Source organism: Dunckerocampus dactyliophorus, chromosome 3 (genome assembly GCF_027744805.1).
Source record: "Dunckerocampus dactyliophorus isolate RoL2022-P2 chromosome 3, RoL_Ddac_1.1, whole genome shotgun sequence".
Classification (NCBI taxonomy): Eukaryota; Metazoa; Chordata; class Actinopteri; order Syngnathiformes; family Syngnathidae; genus Dunckerocampus; species Dunckerocampus dactyliophorus.
Window position 1 is genome coordinate 15,284,219 of NC_072821.1, and position 13,480 is coordinate 15,297,698.

A 13,480-nucleotide genomic window follows, 5' to 3' on the forward strand; every position below is an offset into this window, starting at 1 on the left:
ATGCAATAAAAAAAGTATTTGCCTCCCACTCTGTGTGAAACATGCAGATAAACAAAGCACTCCAAGTCGGCAATCAGAGTTATGAAGTGTGTGAATAGGCATCAAATGGCAAGATAATGGCTCAAACAGAGCTGTTCCCATGGAGGTCCGACGGCTTATTATGATGGAGAGCCTTGCCCTGCAGCCCGCGGTGTAGGGGCCTTTGTAATCTCTGAAAGTACCCTTGTTATTTTAATAACAACTTGTTGTTGCCCAGTGCAAGAGTACCATTTATCAGGAGGTATAAATATTTTGTGTAATCAGGTAAAAAAAAAAAAAAAAAAAAAATCAGCAAATTGTCCTTGATAACTTAAAGGTCTTTTTTTAGATTCCTCATTCATGTTTAGTAATATAAGTTGAGAAATATTGATTCTAACACCAGCAATTGCAAGGTTGTTTTTTTTTCATTTTTCACTTTGGCAACCTCATGTGAGTGGCTGTGTTTGTTCAATGCGAGCCTCTTGACACTTGTCAACTGTTAGAAACAACACCCCATTTAAAAGTGTAAAAATCTCATGTGATTCTGCAGCAGCGGTGCTGCAGCCAAGGACAAATTAACAATCAGCACACAAGTCGAGTAATTTTCATGGCGTGATGCGTCAAACGACCTCTTGATGTAGTTTTTATTAGCGCCACAAGATGACAGTAGATCCATTCATAGTATCACATGGTTACCATCCAACAGCTTTATCTACCTCTGCATGCACTTTAAAATGTTGGCTGCACTACTCAGCTGTTGGGGTGAAACTCATGCTCACTCCAGTATTACAACATTGGTTGTGTTGCTGCTGTGTTGTGCCATACACTTGATAATACATTTGACCGTGTGTTCAAAGAGAGCTACATTTTCCTTTCCACTTCCTCATGAACTTCACATCATTATTAAAGTTAAAGAAAAATAAGCTGTTATACGGTAATCCCTCGTTTATCGCTGCTAATCGGTTCCAGATCCCACCATGATAAGTTAATTTCAGCAAAGTAGGATTCCTTCTTGGAATGGAATATGTTCGTAGTTCTGACATCAAAAACCTGTTTACAATCTTCTAAATATGGGTTTTAATACTATCCCTCTAGACATGAAATAACACCCATAGTCACCTCTACATTCATATTACCCAATAGTGTAGATAAAGTATAATCAGAGAAAATAAGATCACACATAATCGTGTGTATTTTAATAAAATTGTTCCAGGCATGTAGACAGCAAATGACATCGGGGGTTCAGAGTTGAGTTTTAGCTAGATTATGGCTACAATAGTAGCCCGTATTATTATGTTTGTTATTATTATGATTATTACATTATTATTGTGCCTGTTATGAAATAATTTAAACCTGCAATAAAAGCCTGTTCTTCCGGTGATGAAGTCTGGTGCTTGTCTCACCAAAAAATTACTGACTGACTCCTGATTTGCAGACGATACCACCACATTGCGCTCTGGGGATATCACACAAGAACTAACAAAAAAAAATCACAGAGGAATTATACTAAAAAGATGATTTTCAATAATAAACGATCCCTGAACCTAAGTAAAACTAAAATAATGCTATTTGCTTAGTGCAAAAAGGATACACATGCTCAAATACAAATTGACGGTGTGGACATTGACAGGGTAAACAAAAAGAAATTTCTCGGGGTCATAATAGATGATAATATGAACTGGAAATCTCCTATCAAAAATATACAACATAAAGTGGCAAGAAATACCTCAATACTGAATACAGCAAATTTGTTCTGGACCAAAAATCACTCCATAGCTCTCTGGTATGACCATATCTAACTTGTTGTGTGGTGATATGAGGAAACAACTATAAAAGTACCCTTCACTCACTAACCGTGCTACAAAAAAGGTCAGTTCGGATAATCCATAATGCTGCTTAGAGAACATACAAACCCTTTATTCCTAAACACAATTATCACAATTATTAAAATTTGCTGATCTGGTAAACTTTCAAACAGCTAAAATTATGCATGAAGAAAACAATAACCTGTTACCCAAAAACGTAAAACAAATCTTCTCAACAAGAGAGACACTTATATGCAAGGACAACACTACCAACCTTCAGCATTTCTGTTGTGGAATCAAGTTGTGGAATTGCCTGAGTAAGGAACTCAAACAATGCACTAAAATGAGCGATTTGAAGAAACAGTACTCTTGCATTGACTCTTCATTTCTGGTGAGTACATTGTCTGTACTCACTGATTATCAAACTGTGTCTCTGTCAACTATTCCATCAGCTATTATCAATTTATTACTATCATTAAGTCGGTTTTATAGTTCTTTACAGTAGGTATAAACCCGTGAATTGTGTTATGTGATGTGCTACAGTGTAATTTGTGTGCATGTTCAAGATGAATTAAACCATTACCATTGCCATATAATGGCTTAGATTTGTATTTTAGTGCATTTAGCCATTTTTACGCTTGAAATTGCCTCAATTTAGGCAAAAAAAAATACCTACAACTTGCTTGAATATGCATTTTTTTAAACTAATAATAGGCCGTATTCCACCACAAAACAACATGATTTATTAAATAATATATGTTTGAAAAACCATGATTGAGTGAAGCCATGGAATTCGAACCGGGATGTGGCAAGGAACAGCTTTTTGAATTTCAGAAATAACAACCTCTCTCCAATTATCGCCTGATTATCACCCTGTCCTTGTGGTTTAGGTATAGAATGAATAAATAAATGAAAGCCTCGGCTATAATTAGAGCATTTACTATATCTAGCAGACACGGTGATGGAGACTGAAAATGTTGTCAAAGTCATTACACACATTTGCACAGCCACTTGTTTCTAGTAGGCATGAGCCTACGGATTATACATTTTTATGGAATACGAGCATGAAACGAGTACAGCTCGTCATTATCCGTAATCATGATGAAGGAAAATCCTCATTATGTATTCACTCTTCACGTTCTGTGATTGGCCAGTCACACACAGTGACCGCCCCTCCCTAGACAGACTCCCCACAGCCAGAGAGAGGAGTATGCGATCCATTGGACAAGACAGAGTTGTAAACGGTTTGTGTCGTGTTGGTCACTGGCTTCACTCCGGACGGGGTTTTTTAGGCTTTCCTCAGCTCAGCTCGTATCTAAAGTTACTGGGTAAACTTGTTTCGTTACGTACACGGTGTATTTGACAAGACAGAGCTGTAAACGGCTTGTGTTGCGTCGGTAACTGCTGGTGGGTTTTTTTTTTCGTCTGCTTGCTTCTAATTTGGCTGGTGATATAAAGTCGGAAAACTTGGCTCGTAGTACTGAAGGCGGTGCTTTTAAGAAAAATACAGTGAACAAGGCTGACAGATTATTTCCCTGTTTGCCATCACTGGAAAAAGCAACACTGTCGCTGCCAATAGAGTGAGGAAGAACTGCTGACAGAATAATGCTGAGCATGTAATGCGCAAGTTAACACTGATTTATTGTACTAACGATACCCTACTGGTGTTTCCATTTATCAACGCTCAACATTGCACAACTTTGACATTTTAACGCTTTTCCATTTAAAAAATAAATTGGAGCAAAAATATATTTTTTTTAATCTTTGAAATATGTCTTCTTGTTGTATCTCGTGACCACTAGAGTGTTGATGGGAGTACTCACGCAAGGACTGCTGTGACATTTACGTGCGCCTAATTATTAGTATTTCATGTTGCATTTTATTCCTGGTGCTTGTGTGAGCATATCTAGCGTATTCTCTCGTCTGAAAATCTTATTTGTGTTTGTATTGTATTTGTACTTTATTTATCCCACAGCGGGGAAATTATCTTTCTTATAGATGGATAATATAATCAGGGAATGCTCTTTTTTTATTTTTTTTATTTCTCCATGTCCCCTCGGGAACCTTGTAGGTTGACGCTATCGCTGAATTAGATGAACAGTGAAACGGTGGCACTTTCATAGCTGGTTTTAAGCTGAAAGCCTGGACATTTAGCCTAAGTTACCATGGTGATGCAGCTGCTTTAAAAGAGAGCTACCTTCGCTGAACGGGCAAGTCTGTCTTTACACTCAACACATCTCGCTAACCTATGAAAGTCGCTTCGCAGAATACCCCACATGTCAATTGCACCCACCCATTTCAGGTTAAACCATACCCACTTCCGGCTTATGCTCCACCCACTCCGAGTACAGATACGAACACCGATAATTTAGATGGGTGAACAGATACAGATACAGATACAGATACAGATACAGATACAGATAGTAGTGTAGTTGCTCATCCCAGGTTTCTAGCATAAACACCACAAATGCCCATTAAGTAAATTGTCAAATGCAGGCAATTGCTGCAAAAGTAAGCTCTTTGAGTGACAAACCAGGGCCTGTCCTGTGCCCCAGGAACAGGAGGTCAGACACCTAAAAGATTAATTATGATTATGAGACAGGTATAGTTTCATCATTGACCCACCGCTCTGTATCAAATATAAAATACAGATTGAAAAAGCGCTCTACTGGATCTCTTAGCGTAATCTTTCTTATATAACATATAGCAACATGATGTTGTAAAATGTTGTAGGAAAAAAGCATAACCTCGTAGGAGAGACACAAAAAAGTGAGTAAAAACACCTTAAGTATGTTGAGAACTACAAATTAATTCATTCTCTGATGATTCCTGCTGTCCTACTTAAGTTTCCTTGGTAGAAAGGGAAAAAAAAAGGGAAACTACAGAGTCACTGAAGCCGTCGACCGCTGAGACGTATGAGTGTTTGTGGGATAGGTTTCCATGCTTTTTTCTTCAATTCCACGCATAAGCACACTACATATCTCTAATGAGATGAGGGATGCAGCTCCCTCAGCAGCCCATGTATTTTTCATGGGCACCTCACAAGATGAGACAAAAGTGTTTACTGTGAAACCACCGACCTCTCTGCCCCCACCTTCGCACTTTGCCTCCAAGTTAAATTTTAGATGCTAAAAATGGCTAACATGTCGTTCAACATTTGTTTGCTGTCTACTATAAATACAGCATCTCTTTCGACATCTTTTCAGAATTAATCATAAAGGGTTGAGGGGTTCAAAATGTGACCTGTTCCTTTAAAGCAACAATATGAAATACCAAAAAGGAGCACTTTCAAATCATTGTCATGGTTTCATGGCTGGTAAATGGGGTAATCGCATCTCTGCCATTGCCATAGCGACCCTAATCACCTACTTTAGTGGTCTATAATATTCACGCAGAGGAGACATGATCATATAACATGCATCATGTACATCCATCGATTTAGCTTCTATGTTAACAAATGTTTCCTCTGCTCAGTTTGTTTTTACCACACTGACTTCAAAGAAGACATGACTATAAAATAATTTTTCAGAATTTTGCTTATGGTTTGTCATTCACAAGAGATCTTAACTAAACGTTCTATAAAAGGAATGTTGATCATTTATTGCAGACATACGTCTTAGAGTCGAAGCCCTTCAATGTTTGTAATTAGTAATGTACCGAAATTATTTGACATTGTCGAAATCAGAATTGTGGTATCATGCAGTTTTGAAATAAATGAACATACACATAACAGAGCTAAAAGTTTGCCAGCAATGAAAAGCATAAATACACAAGATAACATTTAATAGCAATACAGCAATACAGTGAAAATACAGATAACTGCCTTGCAACAAATAACCATTAAACTAGTTAAGGAATGTAACTTTCTAATGTCATGTGAGTTACATTGTATACTTTAATATACCCTAGTCACAACATTGACTTATTGAATGAGCAAATGAATGAGCTCCAATGCTAGAGCTATATAAAAATGTATTTTCATAATAATGCATTTCTTCTTTATTTGGTTATCTAATTTAAAAACAATAAAGGGGCATTCCTTGGTATGATGCAGTGCAGCTCTACACTACAAAGTACAACCACAATAATAAACCTATTAATACCTCACTTACAGTTGATCAAAACTGACCATGATGATCTTTGCAGAGCGAGTACTTTGCATTGGATCTTATTGTATTTGTGCCTACGTGTGCCAACGTGTCCACAGTGAGGAAAATAAGATCATTACACCCATTTCAGCATTATTTGCATTTCGATTGCTCTGCAATATCATCGGTGCATAAGTAACTCCATAACTCCACACAAGTGAACACATACACAGCTGCACACCGGCAAAAAGATGACGTGTGACGCTTGGTGTGTACAGTGTGTGATACAATACCTGTAAGGAATCCAATCGGAGGTGTGCTTGGAGCTCATTCTGTGTCAGTCACAGTGAGTGCCGCTGCCTACCTGCAAGGCTGGCGGCCTGCAACAGCACCACAGCAAAGTGGCTAAGTGGTCTGAGGACAGGAATCAAACAGCAAGAGCACACATAGCCCGATCATCACTCCTCACAGCTCCTCGAATCCCCAGCCTTTGCTCGAATATCTACTAGCTGCAGGGCGTCAAATGCCTATCAATCCACGCAGGGAGCCTCTGTTGTCAAGTCGTATGCGCTGTGCACATGAAATTAGCCGTTTTCTTCTTGCTTGCAGTCAATGCCCCTCTTCTGTGCTCACATCCACTGTCTGCTCCAGCTCGGCGCTGGCTCTCTTGACTGGATCTAAATCTCCCTCTGTTTCTTGCCCTTTAAATCCCCCCTCCCTTCCTTCTCCCACTCTCCCCAATCCATCTCTCTCGTGCACCATCACCAACAGCAGCATCCAAGTCTCAGGCTTTGAGGGAAAAAATGCGTATGGAGAATCTCTCCCTTTTCCAGCCTCTTTCATATCTGTCCTGTTTCTGCATATCACCAAACATTCTGTTTGCATCTTTTCTACACACTGTTTTGTACTCCGAATACAAATCAGGAGCTCAGACGCATTCTCTGGACCATCGTTTATTTATTCTCCCAGAGTAAGAGACATTAGCATATGACTGCGGCGACTCGTGTTTGCAGGCTTTAATTCAACACTCTCCTCTGCCAGACAAAGGCACCCTGTGATCGTGGCCTCAGCTCTGAAGCGCTCTCACGCACATCTGCTTCCGGCCTTCGTCTGACGCTCCTCACTGTCACACATCACTCACTGTGTTCCCCAGCCAACTGCAGAGTCCATCTATAGACAGTTAAACCAAGCAGCTTCCTTGGAAGCACAACTGCTCTACAAGGAGTCAATTCAAAGCGACCTCATCAACAAGCACATATCTCACTTGGACGTGCGAGGTCTCCCTCTGCTCAAAGTTGCAATGATCTGCAACATACTGCAATAATTTGGGCGGCGGATAGAGTAAAAAAAAACAGCAGCTGATGGATGTAGATCAAAGGATTTTGGGATCTACTCCTGCACGTGGCATTATATTTTATTTAGCAAGTTCAGCCGTGTGTTATGCAAAAAAAAGTGACTAAATTGTGGCTCTATTAGGGATATTCAGAGCAACAAAACATTCTGTAATGCTGAATGTACAGCTCATTTCTAAGGTCAGTACTTTGTACAGTGTAACAGACACAGTGTGGCACATTAACCAAGCTAGTGCCACTATGTTAAATACAAGCAAAGTCATAGCAAGGATATTCAACCAACTGATTGGTGGTTCCTTTCATCAACAACCGTTTAACTGGGAGTTTGATGTTTTAGTGGGGAAATAACATGGAAAAAGTGGAGCAGTGGATGAAATTAATTTATTTAACCATTCATTGCCTTTTAAAAGAAAAATACTTGTTTTTGTTTCTTGTACCTCAAAATTGGAACACCAGGAAGTTTGTAAATCAGTTCAGTCCAGCAGGCATCAGAAACCTAACTCTGTGCGGTTGTGCATTTTGCTTTTTCTTTAGCTTTTGGGGCCTTTTTTTGCAACACTTATTACAAAGGAAGGACCTGCCTTAAGAAGAAGGATGTTAAGAAGAAGATGTTAATTGTTTTTGGAAGAGAATTTTGGTGTCACAGACCTGCCGTCCTTGTTCAAAGATGAAACAGAAAACCAAAATAACAGCACGAAACAGGAAACAATGTGAAAGCTAAGGAAAACGAGTCTAACCTGTGATGCGGAACATAACATAAAGGGCTGGTAATGTGAGAGGGAAGTGAAATCATCTAACATCACACCTTACATCACACCTTTTGGCATTTTTTTTCTATAACTTGTATTGCATATTGTACTATCTGTCTTATTTTGCACAAATAGTGTTTATTTGCAAAATGCATCCATTAGAAGAAGCATAATGTTTTCATTACACAACATTAAGTATACAGTGTGTGTACTGTATATATGAGAGAGAGAGAGAGAGAGAGAGAAGTAATACAGTGATACACATTGAAAGCTTTGTCTTCAATACAAAGCTTTGTGTTATTATTGGGTGTTGCCATCATCAACATTTCAGCTTTTTGTCATTGTCTTTTGCTCTATTTTTACCATTTTTGATGTTTTTAATATTTTTTTTCTGCAGTGATGCAATTGGCCCCCGAGCCACACTTTGGCCATCCCTACTTTTGTGGACCTTCGCCGGGGTCGGCCTTGTGGCCTGGGCTCTATGAGCAAACTACATCTGGTCTTGTTGGCTCAGTGTCGTGGGCGAGCGTTGGTGAGGTGAGAGAGACTGGTCAACGCAACGCAGCCCTAATGAGCCGCAGCTCAAAGATTTTTTTGGAGGTGCACGTCTATGGAGTTATATTTGTGCCTTAATCGTGAGGTAGCAAAGGCAGATATTGAGCCTTATTAATGTGCAATAACTACTAATGTGTGCACAGGCACGTCGCTACACTCACTCTCACTCACTTGAGGCGATCCGTGTACCTGCGCTGATACCTCTGGTCGGGTTTTGGTGACTGGACTCCTGGCGGGAGCTTGGGGGTTGCGTGCCTGGAGGGTAGCAAGGCGTACGGGCATGTTCAGTGGTTAAAATGTGTGCCTGTTGGTCACCCTCCAGGAGGGGAGGGCACTGATTTAATAATATATACATATTTTTTATATTCTCGCGATCAACCGGCAAAGTCTCAAAGATCGACCAGTAGCTTGCAAACGACGGGTTGGTGACCCCTGCCCTAGACCTCTAGATTCCTACATACCACACTCGGCTCGAGACAGGGGTTACACTGAGGATGATTGATGGGTGTACGTACACTTGTAACCACAACTGTAATTTTCATCCCTTGGAACCAAAAAAATTCTGGATGTAAATGAAACTTGATCACCTTTTAGCCATTAATATCTCCTTCCATGCAGTCTAATAGGTCATCTTAAGGACAGATTATTCTTTTAATTGGCTGTCTACTCCGTCTTGTTAGGATGGCATTTTAATTAGGCTGAAATGACAAGCTAACACTCATCTACACAACAAACAGTATGAAAGTCAACTGCCACTGTATTCCTGACAACACCGTGAAACATTTATGGAACGCTCAAATGGACGCCCTGTCAAAAACATCACATCGCAGAGCTCCATGGGGCAGCCATAATAGATTAAAAATACTCAGCTATCAATCCAATTAGCAAAATCAACCAGTAATGTTGCAAAGAAATGTATTTTTAAAAGTGCATATAGTATACACAGTTTTCAAACTGTATCTACACACAAAATGTATTTTCACAGGATATTTAGATGTGGCACAAAAAATTCACTTGGACTTAAGGATCAACAGATTGGAATTTGAGGTCATAAAATCAAAGTCATGGAAGTCAGTGGGATACTCCCGGCCTTGTGAACACGAAGAAGTTGAGCGGACTGGGTACATATGGACACAAGGATTTTAGGATAAACTTCACAGTGACATTATATTGTTTGCAGTCTGGACGCAAGCTCTTCGTCACATACACAAGAATGGAGAGACGGGAGACAAATATAATGTTGAGTGATTTGTGAGGTCTGATTTTTTCAAGTAAGCATTTTTGTGATTCAAATGTATTACTATTTTGAACACAAATTGTTTTCTGAAGCCAAACTCCTTACTTGTGAAACGCCAGCAACTACCTGGAACTACGTTCTTCTTCACTGAACTCCGACCAGAACTGGACTTAAGAAACCAAGCGGGGGGTCGCCGTTGATGGACTACACTGCTGAGGGGATGTCATACAACTTCATGTCAAAAAATCCGAACTATCCCTTTAAGGAGGTTAAAACCCCTAAGGAAGACAATAGAGCATTATGCAATGATATCAAGGTTCTACAGGATGACATCAAGGCACTATTGGAGGACATTGCTGCCTTGCGCACCACTCTTGAGGAAGAGAAAGAAGCAAAGGAAAATATCACTCAGCAAATAAAAAAATATAATTGGATCAGATCAGAATGTACGAATTAATAAAGTTATCCTCACAGGACTCCAAATTACATCCAGGTCAAAAGATTGGACGGTTCAAAACAGGAGAAATGGATGAAATGGATGTTCCTTCAACAAAGCAACAAACTTCCTACAATCAAAGGAGGTGCATGTAGATATCAACACCATCGACACTTGCATCCCACACGATATGGCAGAAACAACACCACACCTGTCGTCATCATTAAGTTCATCAACAGGGAATCCAAAACTGCACTGCTGAAACAGGGAAAGAAGCTGAAAGACACAAACGTCTACATGAATGAGCATCTGAAAAAATACAACGCTGACATCGCCAAGAAAGCATGAGACTTGAAGAAGCAGGGAAAGATACAAAGCACTTGGATCACCAACGGTAAAATCTACATCAAGCTATATGGAGGTCCAGAAGAAGCAAGAGTGCTTGTTGTCAACAATATCAATGATGTGGATACATATTAAAGATGATATTAATATGACAACAAGAAAAATGGAGGATAAGAACCATGCAGTTAGAAGGATTACATTCAATAACATTTGACTTTGATATCAACGTTGCAAGGGCCTGCTCAGCAAAGTACTTATATTAGGAATCCATGTATTTACATTCAATGACACTCACAGTGCAACACAAAAGATGGCAACAAGTGGATATCATCCGGATATCATCAGAGGAAAAAGGAAGGACTTTTTTGCTTTTTGTTTTTCTTAAAAAAAAACTAGTCATGATAATAGTGATTATAGTAGCAATAATAATAATAATAATAATATTTTATTATTATCTTCTTTGATTGTATGGAAGAATAACTAAACAGTGAATTACTGTACGTTGAATACAGGAAGTGAACATATGTATTAAACCATTAAACCACAACCTAATTAAACCATTAATCAACACTGTAAATACTGTAAATCTCTGCTTCATGCACTCCCTGGCCACTTTTCCTAGATACACCACTACAGTCTAACCCAATACAAGAGCTGTATCATGAATTCTCGCCTTTACAAAGATGATAATGCTGTCAGATAGTGTAATGGTTTGTTTTGTTTTACAATTATTGAGGGTGTACCCCCCTAACAGAGAGTGCTTCTAATTTTTAGTTAGGAGCAAAACATTTGGTTTTGAAATAAATATTGTTATTATTGTTGTCCTGGATCATTTTAGAATGCGTAGGTGTACCTAATGTTGTGGCTAGAAAGTGTAAACTGCAGAGGTCTACAACTGCACCGCCTTAACTCACGAGTCTTGGGATGCAATAACACAGGTTTATTACAGTTATAAATACAGTGGGTAGTTCTTGCTACACAGCGCTGTTCTTCACAACAATAAAAAACGCTTTTTAGCCCACTAAATACTAATATTTTAACATAAGGAAAGCAAACAAAACAAAACAAAATCAGCCAATATATCCTGAAAAGTCTTCAGTATCTAAGGGTTCATCGTCCGTCTCATCTACGTGTCCTCAAATACCTGATTAATAACTGATTTTCTGTGGTTTATGATGTGCACATGTACAGTATGATCTGCTGGAAGAAATTGGAGCTAAATAGAACAAGCCACTCAGCTCAGGAATGCTCCTGAGTAAAACACCCTGCTGAATATTTGATGCAGAACAGAAGACTTTGAAGTTTGACTTTGATGGATAGTTTTGGTCATTAGGGACTTGAAGATAAAAGTACGGGCTTGTTCAAAGTACTTGTCCCGCTGGCTTTACAGTAACGGCAGCACCACGCAGACAATGACAAAATCTGTTATGATAAATTATATTTTTCCAGTCCAGTTTGTATTTGTTGCTGGAGGCACAGTATTGTTCGTAACAACAGGCCACGGATATCAGTAATTAGAATAATGGACTGTGCACAGAAGGGGCACAGGATGTGAAAATGACTCTCTGGCTGTTGTCCGCTTGTCTCATTGAAACTAAACTATAACTGCAGAGAATGTAAGCGCGGTTGGCGTTCTTAAGGATATGAGCCAGTGACAACGTGTTTCCAAAATTACTGTACAGGTATGTGTTTTCATATACACTTCTGCTCAAAATTTTAAGACCAGTTGAAAAATTGCAAGAATTTAAATTTTCCACTGTTGGACCTTTGGGAGGTTCTAAGTAGACCTTCAAAATACAAAAAGAAAAATTTTATTGAGAATTTTTTTTGAATAAGCAATGAATGGCAAACAACCATCCATCCATCCATCCATTTTCTATACCGCTTCTCCTCTTTAGGGTCGCGGGGGTATGCTGGAGCCTATCCCAGCTGACCTCGGGCGACAGGCGGGGTACACCCTGGACTGGTCGCCAGCCAATCGCAGGGCACATATAGACAAACAACCATTCACACTCACATTCATACCTATGGACAATTTAGACATGCATGTTTTTGGAATGTAGGAGGAACTGAAATAGGCTGTTGATTAGCTGTTCAAACGTTTAAGACCATAGCTAAAAAAAATGAAACCCCCTAAAATAGAAATAAAATGTTCAAACAACGACTCAGTAGTGAGTAGCTGTGGCATTCTTGATGCCAGTGTTTCCAGTAGGCTAGTGGGAATGTTGCTCCAGGTGGTGAAGATGGCTTCGCAGAGGCCATCCACTGTCTGGAACTGATGTCCATTTTTGTAAACTTTCCTTGCCATCCATTCCCAAATGTTCCCAAATGACTGACTTTATTTCTCTGGAAGAAGTCGTTGGTCAGGCGGGCATTGTGAACTGCAGCGTTGTCCTGTTGAAAAACCCGGTCATTTCCACACAGACAAGGGCCTTTAGTCATGAGAGATGCCCCCTGTAACATCTCCACATAGGCATTTGCCGTTTGACGCCCCTGCACAACCTGAACGATCCATTGTTCCATTGAAAGAAAAAGCACTCCAGATCATGACAACGCCCCCTCCACTGCGCCATGTAGAAAACATCTCAGATGAGATCTCGTTATGGCAATAATGTTGGAAGCCATATGGACCATCAAGGTTATATTTTTTTCTCATCAGACTTCTTCACAGAAGTACAGATGACGTCTCAAGAAGCCTTTCCCTCATCAGAGAATAAATCTTTCTTCCACTTTTCAATGTTTGGTGCTCTCGTGCAAATGACAATTCCAAATTTTGCGGCGTAAAGGAAACGAGGCCTTTGAAGACATTTTTTGTTCTTAAAACACTGCTCTCGCAAATGCCGTTCGATGGTTATTGGATTGCACTCGGCACTAGGCACAACTATAATTTGGGCC

The 13,480-nt window shown here is 39.6% G+C and overlaps 1 protein-coding gene across 3 annotated transcripts in view; it reads right to left on the reverse strand.

The window, feature by feature from the left end:
* Nucleotides 1–13,480, reverse strand: part of tub (TUB bipartite transcription factor) — a 53,924-nt gene that overhangs the window by 25,005 nt on the left and 15,439 nt on the right. Inside the window, exon 1 of one of the 3 annotated variants that reach the window (XM_054769622.1) lies at nt 6,205–6,590. The exons of the other annotated variants lie outside the window; for them this stretch is intronic. Coding sequence (XP_054625597.1) covers nt 6,205–6,242 — 38 coding nt within the window. The 5' untranslated portion in view covers nt 6,243–6,590. Of the gene's footprint in view, nt 1–6,204; nt 6,591–13,480 lie in introns of those variants that run through there. 3 annotated transcript variants of the gene reach the window in all.